The sequence below is a fragment of the Olea europaea genome, chromosome 10, assembly GCF_002742605.1.
Source record: "Olea europaea var. sylvestris chromosome 10, O_europaea_v1, whole genome shotgun sequence".
In the NCBI taxonomy this organism is placed as follows: domain Eukaryota; kingdom Viridiplantae; phylum Streptophyta; class Magnoliopsida; order Lamiales; family Oleaceae; genus Olea; species Olea europaea.
This window is the reverse complement of record NC_036246.1, coordinates 24,854,482-24,875,811: the sequence shown is the minus strand read 5'-3', so window position 1 is coordinate 24,875,811 and position 21,330 is coordinate 24,854,482. Positions and strand designations below refer to the sequence as shown.

General features: G+C 31.7%; 1 protein-coding gene across 1 annotated transcript; it reads right to left on the bottom strand.

Annotated features, from left to right (window-relative positions):
* Positions 1–7,958: 7,958 nt before the first annotated feature.
* Positions 7,959–10,044, bottom strand: LOC111401605 (expansin-A15-like). The gene is made up of 3 exons (XM_023029414.1): positions 9,621–10,044; positions 9,230–9,542; positions 7,959–8,563 (listed from the first exon to the last, which is right to left on the bottom strand). The coding sequence occupies exons 1-3, from the start codon at positions 9,745–9,747 to the stop codon at positions 8,257–8,259; spliced, it is 747 nt and encodes a 248-aa protein (XP_022885182.1). The 5' UTR covers positions 9,748–10,044; the 3' UTR covers positions 7,959–8,256.
* Positions 10,045–21,330: the final 11,286 nt, after the last annotated feature.

Here is a 21,330-nt window from a genome sequence, read left to right as displayed (position 1 = left end):
GAAGTATTAAAAGCAAAAAATCGAACAGAATTCTGAAATTCTATCTGAAGATGCATATGTCAAAAATAATTTGCAGGAAATGGGTAATTGTGTGGGAGAAATGGAGGAGAAGTAAAGAGGTATGGGGATAACGTGGGAAAATGGAGAAAGAAATGAAGAAGAAGGAAAGAGGTATGGCCGAAAGCGTAGGAAAATGGAGAAAAGATGAAATGAAAAAAAAAAAAAAAAAGTCCAAGACGATGTATATTAACGACACGTGTCCCACCATGCTTCGCTCTTTTTTATATGTAGGATACTAGTGTGACCAACGTGCGTTGCACGTTCGTTGATAAAACGAGTTCACTTAGTGTAAAAAACAAAATAATGAATGCATTGATAAAACGACAAATAAATCATAATAATACTGTATTTTAAAAAGATCCAAAAGAATATACAGTGTAAAAAATAAAATGATGAATGCATTGATAAAACGACAGATAAACCATAATACTATTGGAAGGAGACGGGATTACCTTTATTCTTCCTCTTAGCTCATGAAAATTCCATCAGAATTTGGGTAAAAATCTCAAGATTACCTCTCTGAAATTAAAAAAGAAAAAAAAAAGTGAATTCATATTGTAGAAAATTGGAAATTCCTGCTTCTCTTGAACATGTAAGCAATCATATCATACTGGAAAAATAAATTAAATACATTTTAGCCAGAAGAACATAATATTTACTTCAATTTCGTTCTCATGTTGAACTATCATTTCCTCTATATTCTTGGAATCATTTCCAAGAAGTTCACTTTCCTTAATAATGTCCTACATTCCAAGGAAAACTCATCATATACAATACAATAATTTCTTACAACCATGCTAACCAACACAACAACGCCAAAATGAGGGAAAAAATAGTGACCTCAAAAATAGTCTTTGGATTTTGATACATCAATACTTAAATAATCACTCACAGCTAATTGTAAGAAAGTGGACAATGGTCTTTTAGAACCCACTAATTCTAATTTCACATAAATGGACTTTTAAATTTCAAGCTGCTATAATTTTCTACACAAAAGCTATAAAAAAATAAATAAATGTAATATAGACACTCAAAATTATATTCACAAAATATGAGCTTTGACCATCAACCTATCTCACTGTTCCCTCTATGTCCATGTTAAATTATATTCTCCCTTAAATTCTATAAATCTTTAATAAATAGTTAATTTGTCTAACTGATTGGTAATATGATACAACTCACACACCTACCGTTAGTCTATTATATCTATAAGAAAAATATGTTAAGAGAATTATAAAACGCAAATTTGCAGGACATGAAACCAAAGAAAAAACTATTAATTCATCATAGGTATTCCATCAAATTAAGCAACTAAATCTTACCAAAAGATAATTTTTATTTAACCACATGAAATTGTTAAAAAAAAAAAAAATTGTATGTTAAAATAATTTGGTTAGAAGAGGAAATAGAAAAATAGGATGAAAGTATTTTTTTTTCTGCAGTACTATAAGGATGGTTTCCGTAAGAAAGAAAAAAAAATCTATTTGACAGAAGATATATATAAAATAAAATAAAAGAAACACAATTTTTTGTAAGTTAATAAAAAAAAACACAATTTTGTGCATGGAGCTAAAAAGCTCCATGTAATGCTCTGTGCAATGTGCAGAGCTAAAGCTTTCAGATTTTTATTTATTTATTTTGCTTTTTGTTAATTTTTTTTTTTATTTTTAATTCTCTACCATGTTTGCATGGAGCTTTTTAACTCCATGCACTGCACGGAGTTTTAGCTCTCGGGTTTTTTTTTTTGGCCTAAAACGTTGTTGTTATTATTATTATTATTTATTTTTTTTTTTTGCTTTTTGTTAAAAAAAAAATTTATTCTCCGACAGATTTTCATTTGTTAAAAAAATTTTCCACCATCCTAAAACACAAATAACTGCACAGAGCTTTAGCTCTCAAATTTATTTTTTATTTTTTTTGGCCTAAAAAATTGTTATTATTATTATTATTATTTTGCTTTTTGTTAAAAAAAAAATTTATTCTCTGCCATGTTCGCATGGAGCTTTTTAGCTCCCGGATTTTTTTTTGGCCTAAAACAATGTTTTTATTATTTTTATTTTTATTTTTTTTGCTTGTTGTTAAAAAAATGTTTTTATTCTCTGGTAGGTTTTCATTTGTCAAAAAAATTTCCACCATCCTAAAACATAAAACACAAATGAAATATGAAATATGCAAAAATAAAAAATAAAAAAAATGGAGATTTTAAAATTTAAAATGAAGTGGGAGAAGAGCAAAGACCTGTTATCCGACTAATTACTCCGTCACTATTCCCATCAGCCGATTCACCATCATTTGAAAGTTATCTTCAAACAAAATTAATACCATGCCCGTATAAACACGATAATCAAATGAAAAATTAACAAAAACGAAGATTAATTCAAAATAGAAATAAAAATTTGAAAAACATACTTACATACAAATTAGAGAGTTCATTTGCTCGTCTTCAGTTGTATAACTGTGAATGAGTTTAGTCACGGGTTGCAACAAATGAAAACTTAAAAAAAATCATCATTAAAGACAAATGAGCAATTAAATGGTACAGATCAACTCAGAAAAAAATGACCAGACTTAAGAATTGAAGAGAAGAATGGGTTGTATGAGTTCAAGATTACACCAATTTCGTAAAATCATTACTTAGAAGTAGGCAAATGAGGCGGCTAAAATTCTAATAAATATCTAGAGAAAGTTAAAAATTAGGGTAGAAAATGAGAGGGATGAATCAGGGTGATGGAGATATGGCCGTGCATACAAATAAGTTTTTGGATCAGGATTTCATCAGGTTTTAGAGGTATGAGATTGTGGAATGGGATGAGGAGATGTTTGAGCTGATAGAAGAGCTCCATGCACGTACGGAGCTTTAGCTCCCAGTTTTTTTTCTTCTTTTTTTGTGCCTAAAACAATGTTTTAATTATTATTAATTTTTTATTTTTATGTTTTTGCTTTTTAAAAAAAATGTTTTTATTCTCCGACAGGTTTTCATTTGTCGAAAGAAAATTTCCATCATCCTAAAACATAAAACACAAATGAAAAATGAAATATACAACCAAAAAAAGAAAAAATAGATTTTAAAATTTAAAATGAAGTGGAAGAAGAGCACAGACCTGGTGTCCGACTAATTACTCTGTCACTATTCCCATCAGCTGATTCACCATCATCTGGAAGTTATCTTCGAACAAAATTAATACCATGCTCGTATAATCACTATAATCAAATGAAAACTTAACAAAAATGAAGATTAATTCAAAAAAAAAATTGTAAAAACATACTTATATACAAATTAGAGAGATTCAATTGCTCGTTTTGAGTTGTAAAACTGTGAAGGAATTTGATCACGGGTTGCAACAAATTAAAACTTAAGAAAAATCACCATTAAAGACAAATGAGCAGCTAAATGATACAAATAAACTCAGAAAAAAATGACCAGACTTAAGAATTGAAGAGAAGAATGGGTTGTATGAGTTCAAGATTACACCAATTTCGTAAAATCATTACCTTGAAGTAGACAAATGAGGCGGCTAAAATTCTAATGAATATCCGGAGAAAGCTTACAATTAGGGTAGAGAATGAGAGGGATAAATCAGGGTGATAGAGATATGGCCATACGTACAAATAAGCTTTTGGGTTAGGATTTCATCAGATTTTGAAGGTATGGGATTGTGGAGTGGGATGAGAAGATGTTTGAGCTGATGGTTGCGTGAAGTAATGAAAGAATGGAAGGTGAAAAAAAGAAGACGATGTGAAATTGCAACCCGTGTCCAGCGACGTTTCGCTCTTTTATATATGTAAGAAGAGATTTTGCACATATAGCCCCAATTGTGTGCTCAAAACGAGTTTTTCCAAGCATTTGGATCTTAGCCCTTTAATTTTGATGGCATTTTAGTTTTTACTTAAGAACTCAATTGATAAAGAGGTCAAATAATCCCGTGTATCACTCCATTATTACTTGTCCCAACAATGAGAATAACATATCTAAATAAGCCCATATTTATTAATCAACAATTTCTCATCGATTTGTGTAGAAATTCGTATGTTGAAATCAAAAAAAATTTTTATTGACCTTATTATTTGTTTGCCACTTCGAGTTAACTTTTTAATGGTGATTGACTTCATAGTTATGCTTCTCAACCAAGATTCCAGAGCCGAACTTAATGTTTATGTTGTATTAAGAAAACTATTGAAATCTAATTGTAACCGAAAATATGATGGTCAAGTCCCTTAGTTCTACTATGTTAAACGAGTTTTTGATATTTAACCATTTTAGATTTATGATTATGATTGAGATGTTCAATGATCAAGATTTGGCTATAATTGATCAATCTTAAAAGTACTCTCTATTGTAAATAATTCTTATATTCATGCAATATTGAAACACATTCCAGTCATTGTAATCGATGGTTCATAAGGTGACACATTATAAAAGTATAATTATATTGCCATCACAAATTTTTAATTATATCACTTTTAACTGCATTAAGAGTCTTCAATCTTTGTCCATTATCTCAATTATATCTCTAACTTTTTGGCTTATCTTTATCATCAACTTTTCATTGATTTCCATGCCCCGTCCTAATAACAGCTTCCGTCTGAAAAGTTGTTATGAAGGCATAACAAGATTAATTTACCCATTATATTTTCAAATAAGCAAAAGTCAACAAAAACAAAAGTTCGATTTGTCCCTCCTTTCAAGACATGTTGACAAAGTACTTGAGCAGAGACTGGATGTAACAATTAATTGAAGATTCTAAATAAAAAATGAAATTATAAAAGATGGAAACATAGGTGTGACAATAAACGAAGATTGAAATCATTTAATAAAATTAAAAAGTAACACAACAAAGAAAAAGTAAAATATGAATATAACCATCAACTGTAAAATGGTGTAAATGTATTGAGAAGTCGTATCTATTCAAATCAGAAGTGTAACATCTATATTTCTAAGAAGTAAATTGTAAACCTAACAACAAGAGTTTATGATACGTTAATTTATCCTATATGACACTATTTGAGCAAGAATAATGGTGGTGTTCATCTAGCATGACATCTTCCCTACAATCATGTTATACATCTATACTCAAATTCAGATTGACCACGTGTCGATACATGATTGGACAGTTTGAAAATTTAAAACAAAAATACCAAATCATGTTCTGACACATCAATCTGTCTTTTCTCTCTCTGTTTTTAAATATAAACAAGTGGCTTTATTATTTCTCCTATGTGGAGAGAATATGTGCATTGATGGAAAAAGTGGTGGGAAAATCAAAGTTATAAATCATGTTACTTGGAAGAATGTAGCCCTTGATTTGAGCAAATTCCATTACAAGTACACTGTGGACTTGATGATGGAACAACATAAGACTATAGCCTACTAGAAGACACTTTCTTGTTTGGGCCTTAACAATGGGCCTGGTTAGATTTGACACCCAATTCGAGTTATCATTATCCATAATTTAGCCCCATTAACAGCTCTTTAGTGAGTGAATTCTTTCAATTAATTTATTATTTGAAGCAAAAATGATGTACAAAATCATGTGGATTGATTTAAGAGGAAAAATATTTGAACACAAAAGTTTTAATACACACTTGCAAAAACAAGAAATTTGTGAAAAAGTTTCAAAAATCACATGATGACTTTGTGACCATCTAGTAACAATTATGTGATTTATTAATTAATTAAATAGATCAAAGTCACAAAAATCTACAATTTATGATTATAGTCATGTACTACTCAGAAATTAAACAAGATCACGGTCATAAAGAAATTTAGTTGCATATTGCACATTTTTTAGGTCGCATTATTTATCGATCATAATTCCCAAAATAATTGGTCACAATCGTTCTTCATGCCACCCCATTCCATCCACCACTACTAGTACCACCTAAACACTGCTTTTACCTCAAATCCACAACTCATCACCATAGTATCCACCACCACCATTTGCAACTCTGCATTATACGCAGATCTATACACCACCACACAACCACCACTACCACTATAAAATCACACCCCAACCACCTATAGCTCTCCTTGTATCTCTACACACGAATATATGCGCCACAACCTCCACTACCACTACACAATCGCCTACACACCACGACACCAGCGCTATACGCAAATCTGTACTCCTAAATCATGTACAGGAGATATAGTTTTAGATATATTCATATAAATAAGGGTAATTTCGATTGTGATAAATCATGTACAAGAGATACAATTTCAGATCTATACATACCGCACATTTTTTAGGTCGCATTATTTATCGATCATAATTCCCAAAATAATTGGTCACAATCGCTTTTCAGGCAGTCCCATTCCGTCCACCACAATTAGCACCACATAAACACCGCTTTTACCTCAAATCCACAACTCATCACCACAGTATTCACCACCATCTGCACCTCTCTGCATTATACATAGATCTATACACCACCACCACTCTAAAATCCCACTACCACCACCCCACCACCTGTAGCTCTCTTTGCATCTCTACACACGAATATATGCACCACAACCTCCACTACCACCACCACAACATTCACCACACCACCACAACTACACAATCGCCTATACACCATGACACTAATGCTACACACAGATCTGTACACCTAAATCATGGGCAAGAGATACCGTTTTAGATCTATTTGTGTAATTAAGGGTAATTTTGAAGGTGATAATGGCTAAGAAAATAGAAGAAGGCAATCAATTATCGTAGATAGAGATGGCTGCTGATTACTGTAGATAAAGAGAAAGAGAATATAGAGCTGGAGAGTCGAGAGATACTGCTATGAACCGACGTAGCAATAGTAACTCTAAAACCCATAAAAAATTAAATCAATCCAAGAAAGCCAAGAAATCAAAGTTTGGAGTTAGACTTAAAAATAATGAACCAAATAACCAACACAATTGTTGACAATATGTCAAATCCGTCAAGAAATAATTCTTGATAATTTCATAAAATTAATTCAGTAAAGAACAAGAAATTGAAAGCAAAAATTGCTAACAAAATAATTCTCTCATTGAATGAATGAATGTTTTACAATGTAAATAATGAGTCCTATTTATAGGGAACTCACAAAATCCTATTTAAAAAGGAATTATGATCTAAATATACTTAAAGTTACCATAAAATAGAATTTTAGCATAAATAAAAGATACTGCGAAATTTAAAAAATCGCGTTTCAAAATGTACTATGCGGCCGCATAGTACATTGTAATGCAGTTGCATAGAAGACATTTTTCTCTCGACTAGCTTTGTTGCATGCACCTATGCGGTCTTAGTGTTCTTTTCCAGCTCTGTCGTTCAATACTCGAATCAAGTTGATCCATTGTGATTCTTTTCCCAAGCCCAATTCGCAACTTGTTTCTTTGCTTGTCATGCTCGATGTTTCGTCCATTGTAGTTTGAACGAATAATTCCATCGCTTCTTTGACCCTCTTTGCTCGCGACCGAGTCATAGGACTTTTTCCTTCGTTCCTTGGATCACATCAGATGTGATAGTTGTAGAGAGAGAACAAAGACATGAAGTGATATAGAAATGTAGGGTTAGATTAATTTTTTCAATCACAATACATACATGCATTTGATCTTAGAAACTGCACACATGCCACAGCCCATCCATGTCAAGTCTATACAAATCACATTATTCAACTTATAAAATTCGTCGAATCTTGTCTAGTTCTGTTCAATCATCGAACTATTTAATTTATATCTGTGAAATTTTTATTAATACTTAGTTTTATTTTGATTTTATTCAAACTAGAATGAATCGAATCGGATTATATTCATCTCAAAATTTACCATACCAAAATAGTCCAAGTGTTCACGTTAAGTAACAAAGGGCAGTGTGCCTTCATTGATTGCCAGATGAACACTTAACTTTTTCAGATAAAACTGTCAATTCATTCAAATTGCGATTTTCAATACGATAAATAAAATATTACACCTCCATGAAGTACTGGAGAAAGACCCAATTCTGCCCTTTTAAAAAGCTCTAGACAGAACCATACATACCTCACGTGACCAAAAATGGCTAGAGCCACCCCTAAAATAAGCTCTACCCATTTTGACTCAATTGCATTCATAACGAATACTAGACACGTACAAACCGTTTTCACGTTCTACAATGCAATTACGATGCTAAGAAACAAGCATAAATTGGATGAATTGACCATTTTAACCCTACAATCGAACTAGTTTCAAGTAAATTGTCCACCCGTGAAAGTTTGGCCGAAGGACCAACCGGTCGGGATGGCATTGTTGCAGACCACCGTGTGGCCGTCGCTGGTGGTGACTTTGAAAGAGAGGCATTGACCGTCGAGATCAGCATTGCTTTGCCAATTTTGACCCCAATTTCGGGACATGGTTAACCAACCAGTCCTTGAACCTTTGACGGAAACTGCTTGGACATCGCCTGCGCCTCCAACATTGGTGATCAAGACTAGGTTGAAGTAAGAATGACCGTTGATTGTGAACCTGATGCCACCCATCTTCTTGCAGGGTACCCTACATTCATCAAAATCAATATCAAAACCAAAACTCGATGAATAATGCTATAATTATAGCCACATAGACCGATTGTACTACTTATGCTAAATAACATTACTCAAACTCAATTTTATGGCAGACATAGCAAATACTTTAGACCCAAAAAATAAATTTCGTGGCTAAGCAAAATCAAAACAAAGGACAAACAAGGATGTCATGGTCATACAAGAATGAAAAGAAATAAGAAAATACGTTAATCTTATAAATGATGGCTAATTATATAAGTGTGTAGTTGTTAAGAATCAAGTTGATTCCAACCTTTCAATAGACATAGTAATGAACCTAACAAAATGGCCAAAAAGTTCGAGTTGTTGAGTTCAAATCTCGATGGTAAGTTGAAATCCATTAGTTTAACCAGTTAATGTAACTATGAAAGAGGCGAATACAGAGGTTAAACGAGCATTCTACACCCAAAAATGCCCCCACATAGGTCTTTCCCGAAATCCCCCAGTAACTAAGGTAAACATCGTAGAAAAAGCACCCGCTTCTGTACGGGTTCCGGAAGAACGAAGAAAAAGGGAATAAGTGAAAAAGTAAAATAGAGTGAGCAAAACGAAACAGAAAAATTCGATAACTAAATAAACCTTGGATTAGTTGAGCAAACATATCTTGAAGTGTATATACCTTCTATAGCTAACAGGAACAATCCCAGCTTGGTATTGAGCAATATTTTGGAAGACAGGCTGAGAGAGATCAAAATGATGGTTAGGTGGGTTGCACCACCCGCCAGCATTATTTGAAAGTGCATAATTTGGAGGGCAAAAATTGGTGGCAGTGACTACAATTGAGCCTTGGAGGCACCACTTTTGGTCATTCACACATTTAATCTCAAAACAAGCCCCACAACTCCGCCCATTGTTGAACAGTACTGTGCTCAACGCCGCCGTGTCAGTCCCGTACCCTTGGCTGTATAAATTTCCATAGCCACAAGCCCCACCTGCAAGATTTCAAGTCGTTAAAAACTGTGAATCGAAGAGGGATTGTATAATAAAACGAGAAAGATAAAGGGTTGTACCCATTGTTCCAGAAGCATCACCACCTCCATAGAAAGTGGCATGAGCATCAATCCATCCCTCTTCATTGCCATAAGCAAGTGAGATTACCAAAGCAAGAATGAAAGACACCCTTATAATTAGTGACATTTTCTTCTGATTAGTAAGTAGTACAACTCAACCTTATAATGTCCAAAACCTAGGAAACTAACCAACCTTAATCTGTGTGTCTGCTAAGTAGGAGCTAGTTTTTTGATGGAAAAATGAGACGTGGTATATATAGATGGTGACACCCCACAACATTTACAGTCTTGGGTAGTGGAATTCAAATTTGACAAGTGCAAGTGACATTTGTGCTTGTGAAGGGAAGGGAGGAAACCACGTGTGCAGAAGAACCTCTCTGCATAGCATTGTGTTTCTGTGTGCTGTGCCGGACTGAAATTTTGAAAAATGTAGGCAGTAATCTGGATTGTCTTCTTGCATTAACAAGCAACAGAAATAGGTTGGATTGGGGACCATACTATTAAGTTACAGTCATGCCACATAGTTAGAGTCAATGATAGAAAAGCATTTTCAAATTACACTTGACAGTTTTTCATTGAAAAATAGGAAAAAAGAAATCATTAAAACGCTCAATCATGTAATGTTATACCAGTCTATTTTTTTCCTAGTTTTTTTCCCCTATTTGTTCAACATTATTCATTAAGTTCACTCTTCAAGGCAGATGTTTTGTTTATTTATTTGAATTTTTGAAGATGTTACTATGATTAGGGTCAATAAAAACAACAATCAAATTGTAAAATTGAATTGAAAACTTTGATTTAGATCTATGTGAATAGTTGAAAATAATTTGAGTAATAACGGTGGAATATTTATTCTAGGACACAGGAATATGCCAGAAATGCTTTATGAGCCGAAATGCATGGACTTTCAAAATTTCGGTACAACAATAAATTTATATAATCTTCTTCAAACAGCGAGTATAGAAATAATCACGAATATAAAAAGCAGTGTACTTAACTTATGATAACGAGTAGCATGACTTGATTTCATTTGCTTTTACATTAGCGTACTCTTCGTATCTGGATTAAGTGAATTTAAATTTTTGATCTTTTAGTTGAAGGTTTGAGTCCTCCTCCCAAGTCTCTATTTATTTATTACCTAGAGTGATTTATTAAAAAAAAGTTTCTGTGTACCCGTCAATTCGTCAAGGTAAATATATTGAAGTAAAGGGTTTGTTTTATTTTTTACTCCTTTTTTTTTTTTTTTTTTTTGTTCATTTGCTTTTACATTAGCGTACTCTTCGTATCTGGATTAAGTGAATTTAAATTTTTGATCTTTTAGTTGAAGGTTTGAGTCCTCCTCCCAAGTCTCTATTTATTTATTACCTAGAGTGATTTATTAAAAAAAAGTTTCTGTGTACCCGTCAATTCGTCAAGGTAAATATATTGAAGTAAAGGGTTTGTTTTATTTTTTACTCCTTTTTTTTTTTTTAGCACAAATTTGTAAAAGAGTAAAATTCAGGTTGGGAAGAACAACGTAAAAGTTAAAAAATTACAATTATGTAACCTAACCATACACCTTGTAATCATTCTTTCCTCGTTCTTCTAGTCATCGAACTATAGAACCTCATCTCAAGTGAATATACACGAATTTGATGATTTGCCCATGAAATACCGAGGCAATTAGATAATTAAATTGAAAATTTTCTTTTAAATTAAGTGTTTATTTGGTAAGGATTTTGTTAATTGATTTTTTTGACCATTATAGATAAAGTGGTCCTACCTGTAAGATAATAATTCAAAAATGATGACTGAAATAATAAAATAACGATTAAAAAATGATATTAATTGGATTAAAATCTCTACCAAACATGTTCTAAATAGAGATCAACACCTCATAGTATAGTGCAAGAGTTTTAAATTGAAGTCATCAATGACGCTATTTAGCACAAATGGTCTTACACTATTTTACGTGTCAACATGTGCGGACATTCAAATAAATATTTAAACATCTAGATTAGTGCTAAACACTATTATTGTTAAATAAAAATACTCTAAAATAGTTAAATCTTAAGATGGTTAAACATACTTTTATTAACAAATTTCGTAAAATTCACTACTCACCTATTATTCATGCGCTCTATAAAATCCACCGTTTGTAAGTATTTAGAAAGAACAATGCTGGTTGAGGGTCCGTACAAGCCACACACATTACAGGAGGAGGATAATATTTCTTTTTTTAAAATAATCCCCCACCCTCCACCCCCCTCACACAGCATGTGAGGGGCCTGTAATGAGGCATTTTTCATTTAGAAAATACTATCAAACAAGATAGAATAATGTTATCTATTATGAGTTAGACTTTATTGTCATGTAGACTAATGATTATTTTATTGATAATAGATAGCATTAGTCAAGCAATTTGGTTATTGGAATTTGTACCGACTCACCAAATTGTTAAGTGCGAATTCCAATGAAAATCTCTGTAATTCTCAGTCGAAATCAAGGATTTGAACAAATTTAATACTAAATTTGACCCATTTATTACGTTGGACAAATACAACTCTCGTCTTTAGCCTCCGTTTGGTACTCATTTTTTTTCAAAATGTATTTTTATCTTTCTTCTTTTCAATCACACATTCTTTATTAAAATAATATTACACGTAAATCGAAAATTTTTCCTTATTTTTCAATATACACTTCCCATCAAATTACTATTCTAAAATACATTTTTACATAAAAATCACTCTCAAATACTCCCTAACTTGATTGTCGATGAAAGTTTTCATATATTTAACATTTTATGTCATGCAATGAAAACTCTCACGAGTTAATAATTTTTAATGAAACAAAATATCCAATTTTCCTAGAGGACCTTATGTATCAAAAAACTATTGGATTCACTATTTTACTAAAAACTTGTGAACCTTAACTGTTTAAATACATACTCGTCGCAAACTGATCGACAAATTGAAACTTATTATATTGAATAGTTTGCTATGGGTATACGACTACACAAATGGGAAGATGCTAGCAGTACAATATGGTGTATAATTGCCCCTCCAATAGGGGGCCGCTACTTGACCATTTTGTCAACCATACTGTATATGATTTTGTACAAATAGAATAATCCACACAAATGTCATGTACGTCATCTTGATTAACATGAAATAAATTTATTAAAAGTTATTTTTCTGATATAAGAATTACAAAAACTCTGGTGACATTTACTATGTTGGTTAAATGTTATCTTGAATAATATCTGAGTTTACAATTCCGAAAAGGCTGAAACCTCAAGTTCCAGGACAGGGCATGTAAGAAGTAAGAACTTAAATAATAATTCAGAAGAGGGTATCCATGACTGGTCATATATCCAACTACACTAGTGGCCATTCCTCCAATTGATTTCTCAATTTTTTTTTTTTTTAAGCTTTTATTGCGAACATCTTTAATTAATTTATTTTTATTTTTATTTTTATTTTTAAGAAAAAAGAACTTGTATAGACAAGAAAAACTATTTATGTCTGAAAATTGCATGATGTTTGCATTGACTTGTGTACGTTTCACGATTTTTAGCTATTACTAGTGCTCCATCCCAAACAAAGTTCACTTCTAATCGCCCCTCATGAACCTAACAAAAATTAATGTTATAAAAATATATTAAGTGGAATCAAACTTTTTTCAACGCCAGGGCATACTTTTTGCTGCAAAAATAATTTTTTTAAAACAACATAGCCGCGGGGAAAAGGTTAGATTTTAGTAGAACTGGCTAAGCCCTAGATATAGGAGTGGATATGGAAATTACTTGTAATTGATAATTTGTGGTGTGAATTTGCACACGGATTTGAATAAAGCCACTTAATCAGGCTTAAAAATAGGAAGTGAAGAGATAGATTAATGTATCAGAAAATAATTGAGTATTTTTGTTTTAATTTTTTAAGCTGTCCAATTATATATCGAGAAGTGTCCTATTTGTAATTGAGTTTGGATGTGTAACATGATTGCACGGATTTTTGCATAGAGTTTTGGTGACCAAAATTTAATTGGTTTCAATTTAATCATGTATGGAGTATTTTACGTTGTTTGACACTCCTTTCATCTCATCTCTCCATTTGAAAACTTTTTAAATCACACCTCTTTTGATGTCATGTTCTATTAATAAATAATAATGAACAAACATAGCACAAATTTGTAAAAGAGTAAAATTCAGGTTGGGAAGAACAACGTAAAAGTTAAAAAATTACAATTATGTAACCTAACCATACACCTTGTAATCATTCTTTCCTCGTTCTTCTAGTCATCGAACTATAGAACCTCATCTCAAGTGAATATACACGAATTTGATGATTTGCCCATGAAATACCGAGGCAATTAGATAATTAAATTGAAAATTTTCTTTTAAATTAAGTGTTTATTTGGTAAGGATTTTGTTAATTGATTTTTTTGACCATTATAGATAAAGTGGTCCTACCTGTAAGATAATAATTCAAAAATGATGACTGAAATAATAAAATAACGATTAAAAAATGATATTAATTGGATTAAAATCTCTACCAAACATGTTCTAAATAGAGATCAACACCTCATAGTATAGTGCAAGAGTTTTAAATTGAAGTCATCAATGACGCTATTTAGCACAAATGGTCTTACACTATTTTACGTGTCAACATGTGCGGACATTCAAATAAATATTTAAACATCTAGATTAGTGCTAAACACTATTATTGTTAAATAAAAATACTCTAAAATAGTTAAATCTTAAGATGGTTAAACATACTTTTATTAACAAATTTCGTAAAATTCACTACTCACCTATTATTCATGCGCTCTATAAAATCCACCGTTTGTAAGTATTTAGAAAGAACAATGCTGGTTGAGGGTCCGTACAAGCCACACACATTACAGGAGGAGGATAATATTTCTTTTTTTAAAATAATCCCCCACCCTCCACCCCCCTCACACAGCATGTGAGGGGCCTGTAATGAGGCATTTTTCATTTAGAAAATACTATCAAACAAGATAGAATAATGTTATCTATTATGAGTTAGACTTTATTGTCATGTAGACTAATGATTATTTTATTGATAATAGATAGCATTAGTCAAGCAATTTGGTTATTGGAATTTGTACCGACTCACCAAATTGTTAAGTGCGAATTCCAATGAAAATCTCTGTAATTCTCCGTCGAAATCAAGGATTTGAACGAATTTAATACTAAATTTGACCGATTTATTACGTTGGACAAATACAACTCTCGTCTTTAGCCTCCGTTTGGTACTCATTTTTTTTCAAAATGTATTTTTATCTTTTTTCTTTTCAATCACACATTCTTTATTAAAATAATATTACACGTAAATCGAAAATTTTTCCTTATTTTTCAATATACACTTCCCATCAAATTACTATTCTAAAATACATTTTTACATAAAAATCACTCTCAAATACTCCCTAACTTGATTGTCGATGAAAGTTTTCATATATTTAACATTTTATGTCATGCAATGAAAACTCTCACGAGTTAATAATTTTTAATGAAACAAAATATCCAATTTTCCTAGAGGACCTTATGTATCAAAAAACTATTGGATTCACTATTTTACTAAAAACTTGTGAACCTTAACTGTTTAAATACATACTCGTCGCAAACTGATCGACAAATTGAAACTCATTATATTGAATAGTTTGCTATGGGTATACGACTACACAAATGGGAAGATGCTAGCAGTACAATATGGTGTATAATTGCCCCTTCAATAAGGGGCCGCCACTTGGTCATTTTGTCAACCATGCTGTATATGATTTTGTACAAATAGAATAATCCACACAAATGTCATGTACGTCATCTTGATTAACGTGAAATAAATTTATTAAAAGTTATTTTTCTGATATAAGAATTACAAAAACTCTGGTGACATTTACTATGTTGGTTAAATGTTATCTTGAATAATATCTGAGTTTACAATTCCGAAAAGGCTGAAACCTCAAGTTCCAGGACAGGGCATGTAAGAAGTAAGAACTTAAATAATAATTCAGAAGAGGGTATCCATGACTGGTCATATATCCAACTACACTAGTGGCCATTCCTCCAATTGATTTCTCAATTTTTTTTTTTTTTAAGCTTTTATTGCGAACATCTTTAATTAATTTATTTTTATTTTTATTTTTATTTTTAAGAAAAAAGAACTTGTATAGACAAGAAAAACTATTTATGTCTGAAAATTGCATGATGTTTGCATTGACTTGTGTACGTTTCACGATTTTTAGCTATTACTAGTGCTCCATCCCAAACAAAGTTCACTTCTAATCGCCCCTCATGAACCTAACAAAAATTAATGTTATAAAAATATATTAAGTGGAATCAAACTTTTTTCAACGCCAGGGCATACTTTTTGCTGCAAAAATAATTTTTTTAAAACAACATAGCCGCGGGGAAAAGGTTAGATTTTAGTAGAACTGGCTAAGCCCTAGATATAGGAGTGGATATGGAAATTACTTGTAATTGATAATTTGTGGTGTGAATTTGCACACGGATTTGAATAAAGCCACTTAATCAGGCTTAAAAATAGGAAGTGAAGAGATAGATTAATGTATCAGAAAATAATTGAGTATTTTTGTTTTAATTTTTTAAGCTGTCCAATTATATATCGAGAAGTGTCCTATTTGTAATTGAGTTTGGATGTGTAACATGATTGCACGGATTTTTGCATAGAAAAGGAAAGATTCATGAGCTTCACCTTTGACCAGATTGTTTGATGCCTGATTTGTATGCAAATTATTTGTGTGTTTCTGTGCATAGTTTATAAGATTCAGTGCTTTTATGCTTTAAATTTTGGTTTTTGCAGCCCTTTCAAGATTAATTTTTAACCATTAGATTTGCATCAAATCTCAATTCTGATAATGTGGCTATTTATGGTTTATCGCTCTGAACTTTCTGCCGCTAATATGGTAATATTACCAATTCAGTGACTGCTGGGTTTGAATCAAAATAGCTAAATAAATTAGGAATTAAAGTAGTATTTTAATATTGTTTTAATTGCAATGAGTTTTGAATGAAATGGACTTTACATAAGAAGGACTCACAATGCAATTACGACAAGAAAACTCGCGATATAGTTGAGGGGCTTTTCCTTTAAAATACCATCGCCAATCTTTGATCAATTGTAAAGTGGGCAGTCAAAACGTTAATGTGGAGAGAAGGTGACAGAAACTGGGAAAGGAAAGGTTACCAGGTTTGGAGTTAATTTAATCAATGTTGACTGAATTTTGTTATAGTTACTAATTGTGTTATCAAAATTAAAAAAATTACTCGTTACTCATTAAATTTTACTGCATGTTACTACTTGTTCATCAAAGTTTTAAAAAGTTCTAGTTGCTTATTCAAATTTGAACAAATTTATTCATTCATCACCCATTTTATTTTCATCTGTGTACGTGGACAAAAACCAACCTAATGCATGAAAAATGCTACGTGACACTGACGAAGTTTAAAAGAAAAAAAAAAGAACGTGAACAAAAAATCCACGTGGTTGCACGACGAAAATTGCTCATGCAATAGTAGTGGACACCGCCATTCAATCACATAGGCAATTTTCGTCATGCGTCACCTAGATTTTTTAGTCCACATTATTTTTTAAAACTCAATCAGTGCCACGTAGGATCTTTCATTTGTCACATTAATTTTTTGTCCACGTGAGCTGATGAATATAATGAGTAGTGAATGAGTAACTTTATTCAAATTTGAGTAAGAATGAGTAATCTTTTAAATTTCAATGAGCAAATAATAACTTATAGCAATATTCAATTACCAATGAGTAACTTTTTTAAATTTTAGATGAGTAAGTAGTAATTTATATTAAAGTTCAGTGATCATTGATTAAATTAACTCATAGGTTTGCGTCAAATCTTAAGCCGAAATTGAGAGAGTACCCAAACACTTGTGTTTTGAATTAATAGTCTTTATTAATTTGTGAATTTTTTTCTTTCCAACTCGTTTTTATCCTTTTTTTTCAATTTCGTTGCGCTCATTCAATATTCGCTTGATGCAATTTTCCCCAGCGCCATGATGCTCAGGTTTCTCCCTAATTGTAGAAAGTAGTTGGCTAGAAAATTAATCAAATTCTAATATTTTTAAAAATGTGGTGACTGATATAATGAAGTGAACTGTAAATATAATAGTATTAAACTCTGATAGGATAAAACTTCCTCTTATTCACATAATAAACTTCTATTTTACATCTCACCCTCTAGACCATTACGATAGAGACCAGGAGAGATTGATTGACCTTAAACAACATATTTGATAAGCTGAACTAGTGTTGTAAAAATGGATAGGCGACTCAAGTCTAGAATAATTGAATCCATTAAAAATTGGAATCGAAATCAGCCCAACTTGCTTCGAATACTGCGAGAAGTTGGTCTGCCAAATTATGATAGTGACGTCAAGTTAGATATTTCAACTCTATGCGACGAATAAAGATGGATTTGAATAGGACTACACTGTGTGTACAGAAGGAGGGCTTCACATAGAAGCCCTCCAGAATACACACAAACATGTGGAGTCCGATTTTTTTGACAATATTTAATTTACATGGATCCCACATTTCATGTAAGTATCTGTATGACTTTTGTACAAACATTTTCGGTACAAATGATTTTTTCCCATTTGAATAACAAATTACGCTACTGATAGTAAGTTCAAATGCGTCTATTGATTTTACAAGCAGTTTAATAGTGCAACTTGCAAGTATTGATGAGAATATCTATCCGGTTGGCCTAGTTAGCTTGATTAGCGTACAATATTGGTGGGTTCGGGGTTGGTCTAACCCATATATTTGGAAAATGATTCGAGCTAGGCTCACTATATATTTTAAATCGGTCGGTTCACCGTTCACGTCCTCTATGAATCTAAACTGTGAATAAATGTACGTGACTCAGTGTGAATCAATCCATTCATTTTAACATCTTTATACGTATAATACGACCAATATATTGTCCAATTTTGGCATATTGAGTTGATCGGTTGGTGTCTTGTGGACAGGCTATAATTGCTTTTCACCGTTGCATTGTTTTCTTCCTTCTTTTGTTCTGTTTTAAGAACACAAATGGAAAACGAGTCTACGGCCAATTCACTCGGCAAGATTTGGAGTCTTCCTCTGAATTTTAATATTTTATTCATTCAAAATAATTTAAAATCTTTTTCACTTACTGTGTAAGGATTCGAAGCATGCTTGAACATAAAATTTTAAGTCAAAATGCTTACTTGAAATAAAGAATTCCAAGATTCTTGTATGGTTGAACCGTCTTGAAATGAGATTATTAGCCACAACCTAAGTGTCAATTTTTGTATGATTCTTTGAAAAATGAGGTTCTAGGTGCTCTTCAATTTTGGTGATAATTTCGATACGAATTTTCACTATATTTTTCCTATCATCTTTCTTTCTCCTTAATTGCAAGACAAAGTTGTTGAATTTCATACATGAAGCATCGAGTGTAGCCTCTTCTTCTTCTTCTTCTTTCTTACCCTTCTTTCCAAACCCTTGTCGTTGTCTTCTTCTTATGCTTTGGTAGTCAAATCTCGTTAATGCCCTAATTTCACTCGAAAAATATGAGTTTGACTGGCTTGGGACAATAACTCCCTACTCACAAGTACACAGAAATTTACATTTTTATTTTCGCGTGTGCAAAACTCATCGATCATTTTGAATTGGTAGATACAAGTAAAATTGTTCTTCTAGTTTCTCAGGTGTAAAACTCATTAGAATGTACAACATTTTCTTCTTTTGGTGCTCGCTTGTGCAAGCCATATTTCTTTTGAATCTCGAACTTCTGATATTTCCCCTTAGCTAACTCTCGACTCTCGTTTTTGCTTCTCTTTTTTTCCTTTATCTCGTTCAGGTGTTGTCTTTTTTGGTTTGGCTTCTTTCCTTCACGCTTCAATGCATCCATCTCATTCTTCGTTTCCATCTTTATTGTGCAAATTTCATCCAAGCATGGAATTATTTCTAAAACACAAAATTCACAAAAATAAGTTGAATCGCGACTCAAACAACTAGCATGCAATTACACCTTCAAGCATACGATGTGTTATTGTTGAAAAAATAGATAAGTTCTACGTGAAATGTAACCATTTTAATTATAATCAACTGAACTTGGCTACATCAAACTCAAACCAATTGAGAAGTTTGAAAATTAAACGATTATAATTTTCTCATTTGAGGGAGGGAAAAAGTAGGGATAAAAATGTAAAAGGAAAAGGATTATTCTAATTATACTAAATCATGTACAAAATGGGTTACAAAATCAACAAGTGACGGTAGCCGATTGGAGGGACGGACATTTTGTAACCCATTTTGTACTCATAGCATGGTCCGAAAAGACATCCATTTAACAAATTGACATCTTTTTGAATTATATTATTTAAAAGCGGACGATCTTTATGAACTACTACTTCTAAAAGATCGACCAGAGATAATACTCATGTTACCAAATTTGAACCCGAGGAAAATTAGATGAAGAAAGGATAACACTTGGCCCAATAAGGTTTGGTACCAACAGGTCCAGTCAATTTGAGATAGCTAGTATTCGATGAAGTGTGGGCTTATTGGTCTATGATTTTTTTATGAGACGGCCCATGTTTGATTTGTATAATGGGCTGCACACTTGTTCTTTTCTAGTGGGCTAATAGCTCAATTTTTAATTGAATCATTGTACTTCAATTTATATCAATCAAGTTATTATGGTCCTGTTTGGGCCTTTTTTTTAAAAAATTCAAAAAATTAAAAAAATTAAAAAAAATTGAACAGTAATTTGACATTATTTCAGCGATACATTCTTTAATAAAATAATATTACATGCAAATTCAAAAAATTTTCTTATTTTTTAACCACACATTTTGTATCAATACGCTATTCAAAAATATATTTTTATAAAAATAATGTGGCTCAAAAAATGACTATTGTTAAATTTTATGAATCGAATCATTATAATTTAATTTTCTCAATCCAGGCCAATTATATTCAATTCTGTCACATTGTCAACAGATACTGATGTGGCTATCCAACAAATCATCCTTCATGATCGTTAAACGAATAGGTTGAAAGAAGTGATACATATGTAAAACTTACGATTTAATTATTTTCAGTTTGAAATTGTGATGCATTAAATGAATTTTTCTATTATAATAAAATTAAACATTTTCTATTTTATGAAAGTGCCTAGGTTTTCTCTAGCACACTTCATTCGAGCATTTCTCATTTTTTCAAATCAAAGTGAATAATTAATTTTAATAACATATTTTATGGGAATCACAATTTTGCAACCTTACATTTTATCAATTATTATCAAAATCTACTAAAAAATTATTTTTCATCTGAATCGGAGCTAATAATTCATTTGGCAAACTTTTTAAATAATTTATAAATGGTCCAACTTTATTTGCAACCACATATTCTAAGTAATTCACAAATATTATTCATTTATTTACCACTTATTTTTATTTATTTATAAATTATAGTAATGTTGAACAGTGTCTATAATTATTCTACAAGGGCGTCTCCGCAATTTTTTTCATCTCTATTCTTAAGAGTTATTCCCCATATACAGGGAAAAACTCACAAATTTCTTACACGATGTTGCAGCAGCCTGTCCATCTGTCTTTTATATTTTTTTTCCATCCTTGAATGACGCTTCGACACTATGAACCTGTACTAAATCTTGTACCTCTAGCAAAACT

Excerpts from the sequence above, each read along its gene's own strand:
- LOC111401605 (XM_023029414.1), bottom strand. The coding sequence starts at position 9,747 with ATGTCACTAATTATAAGGGTGTCTTTCATTCTTGCTTTGGTAATCTCA. Across the intron at positions 9,543-9,620 it reads TGATGCTTCTGGAACAATGG|GTGGGGCTTGTGGCTATGGA; the intron begins GTACAACCCTTT and ends GAAATCTTGCAG. Across the intron at positions 8,564-9,229 it reads GTTCCTGTTAGCTATAGAAG|GGTACCCTGCAAGAAGATGG; the intron begins GTATATACACTT and ends TGATGAATGTAG.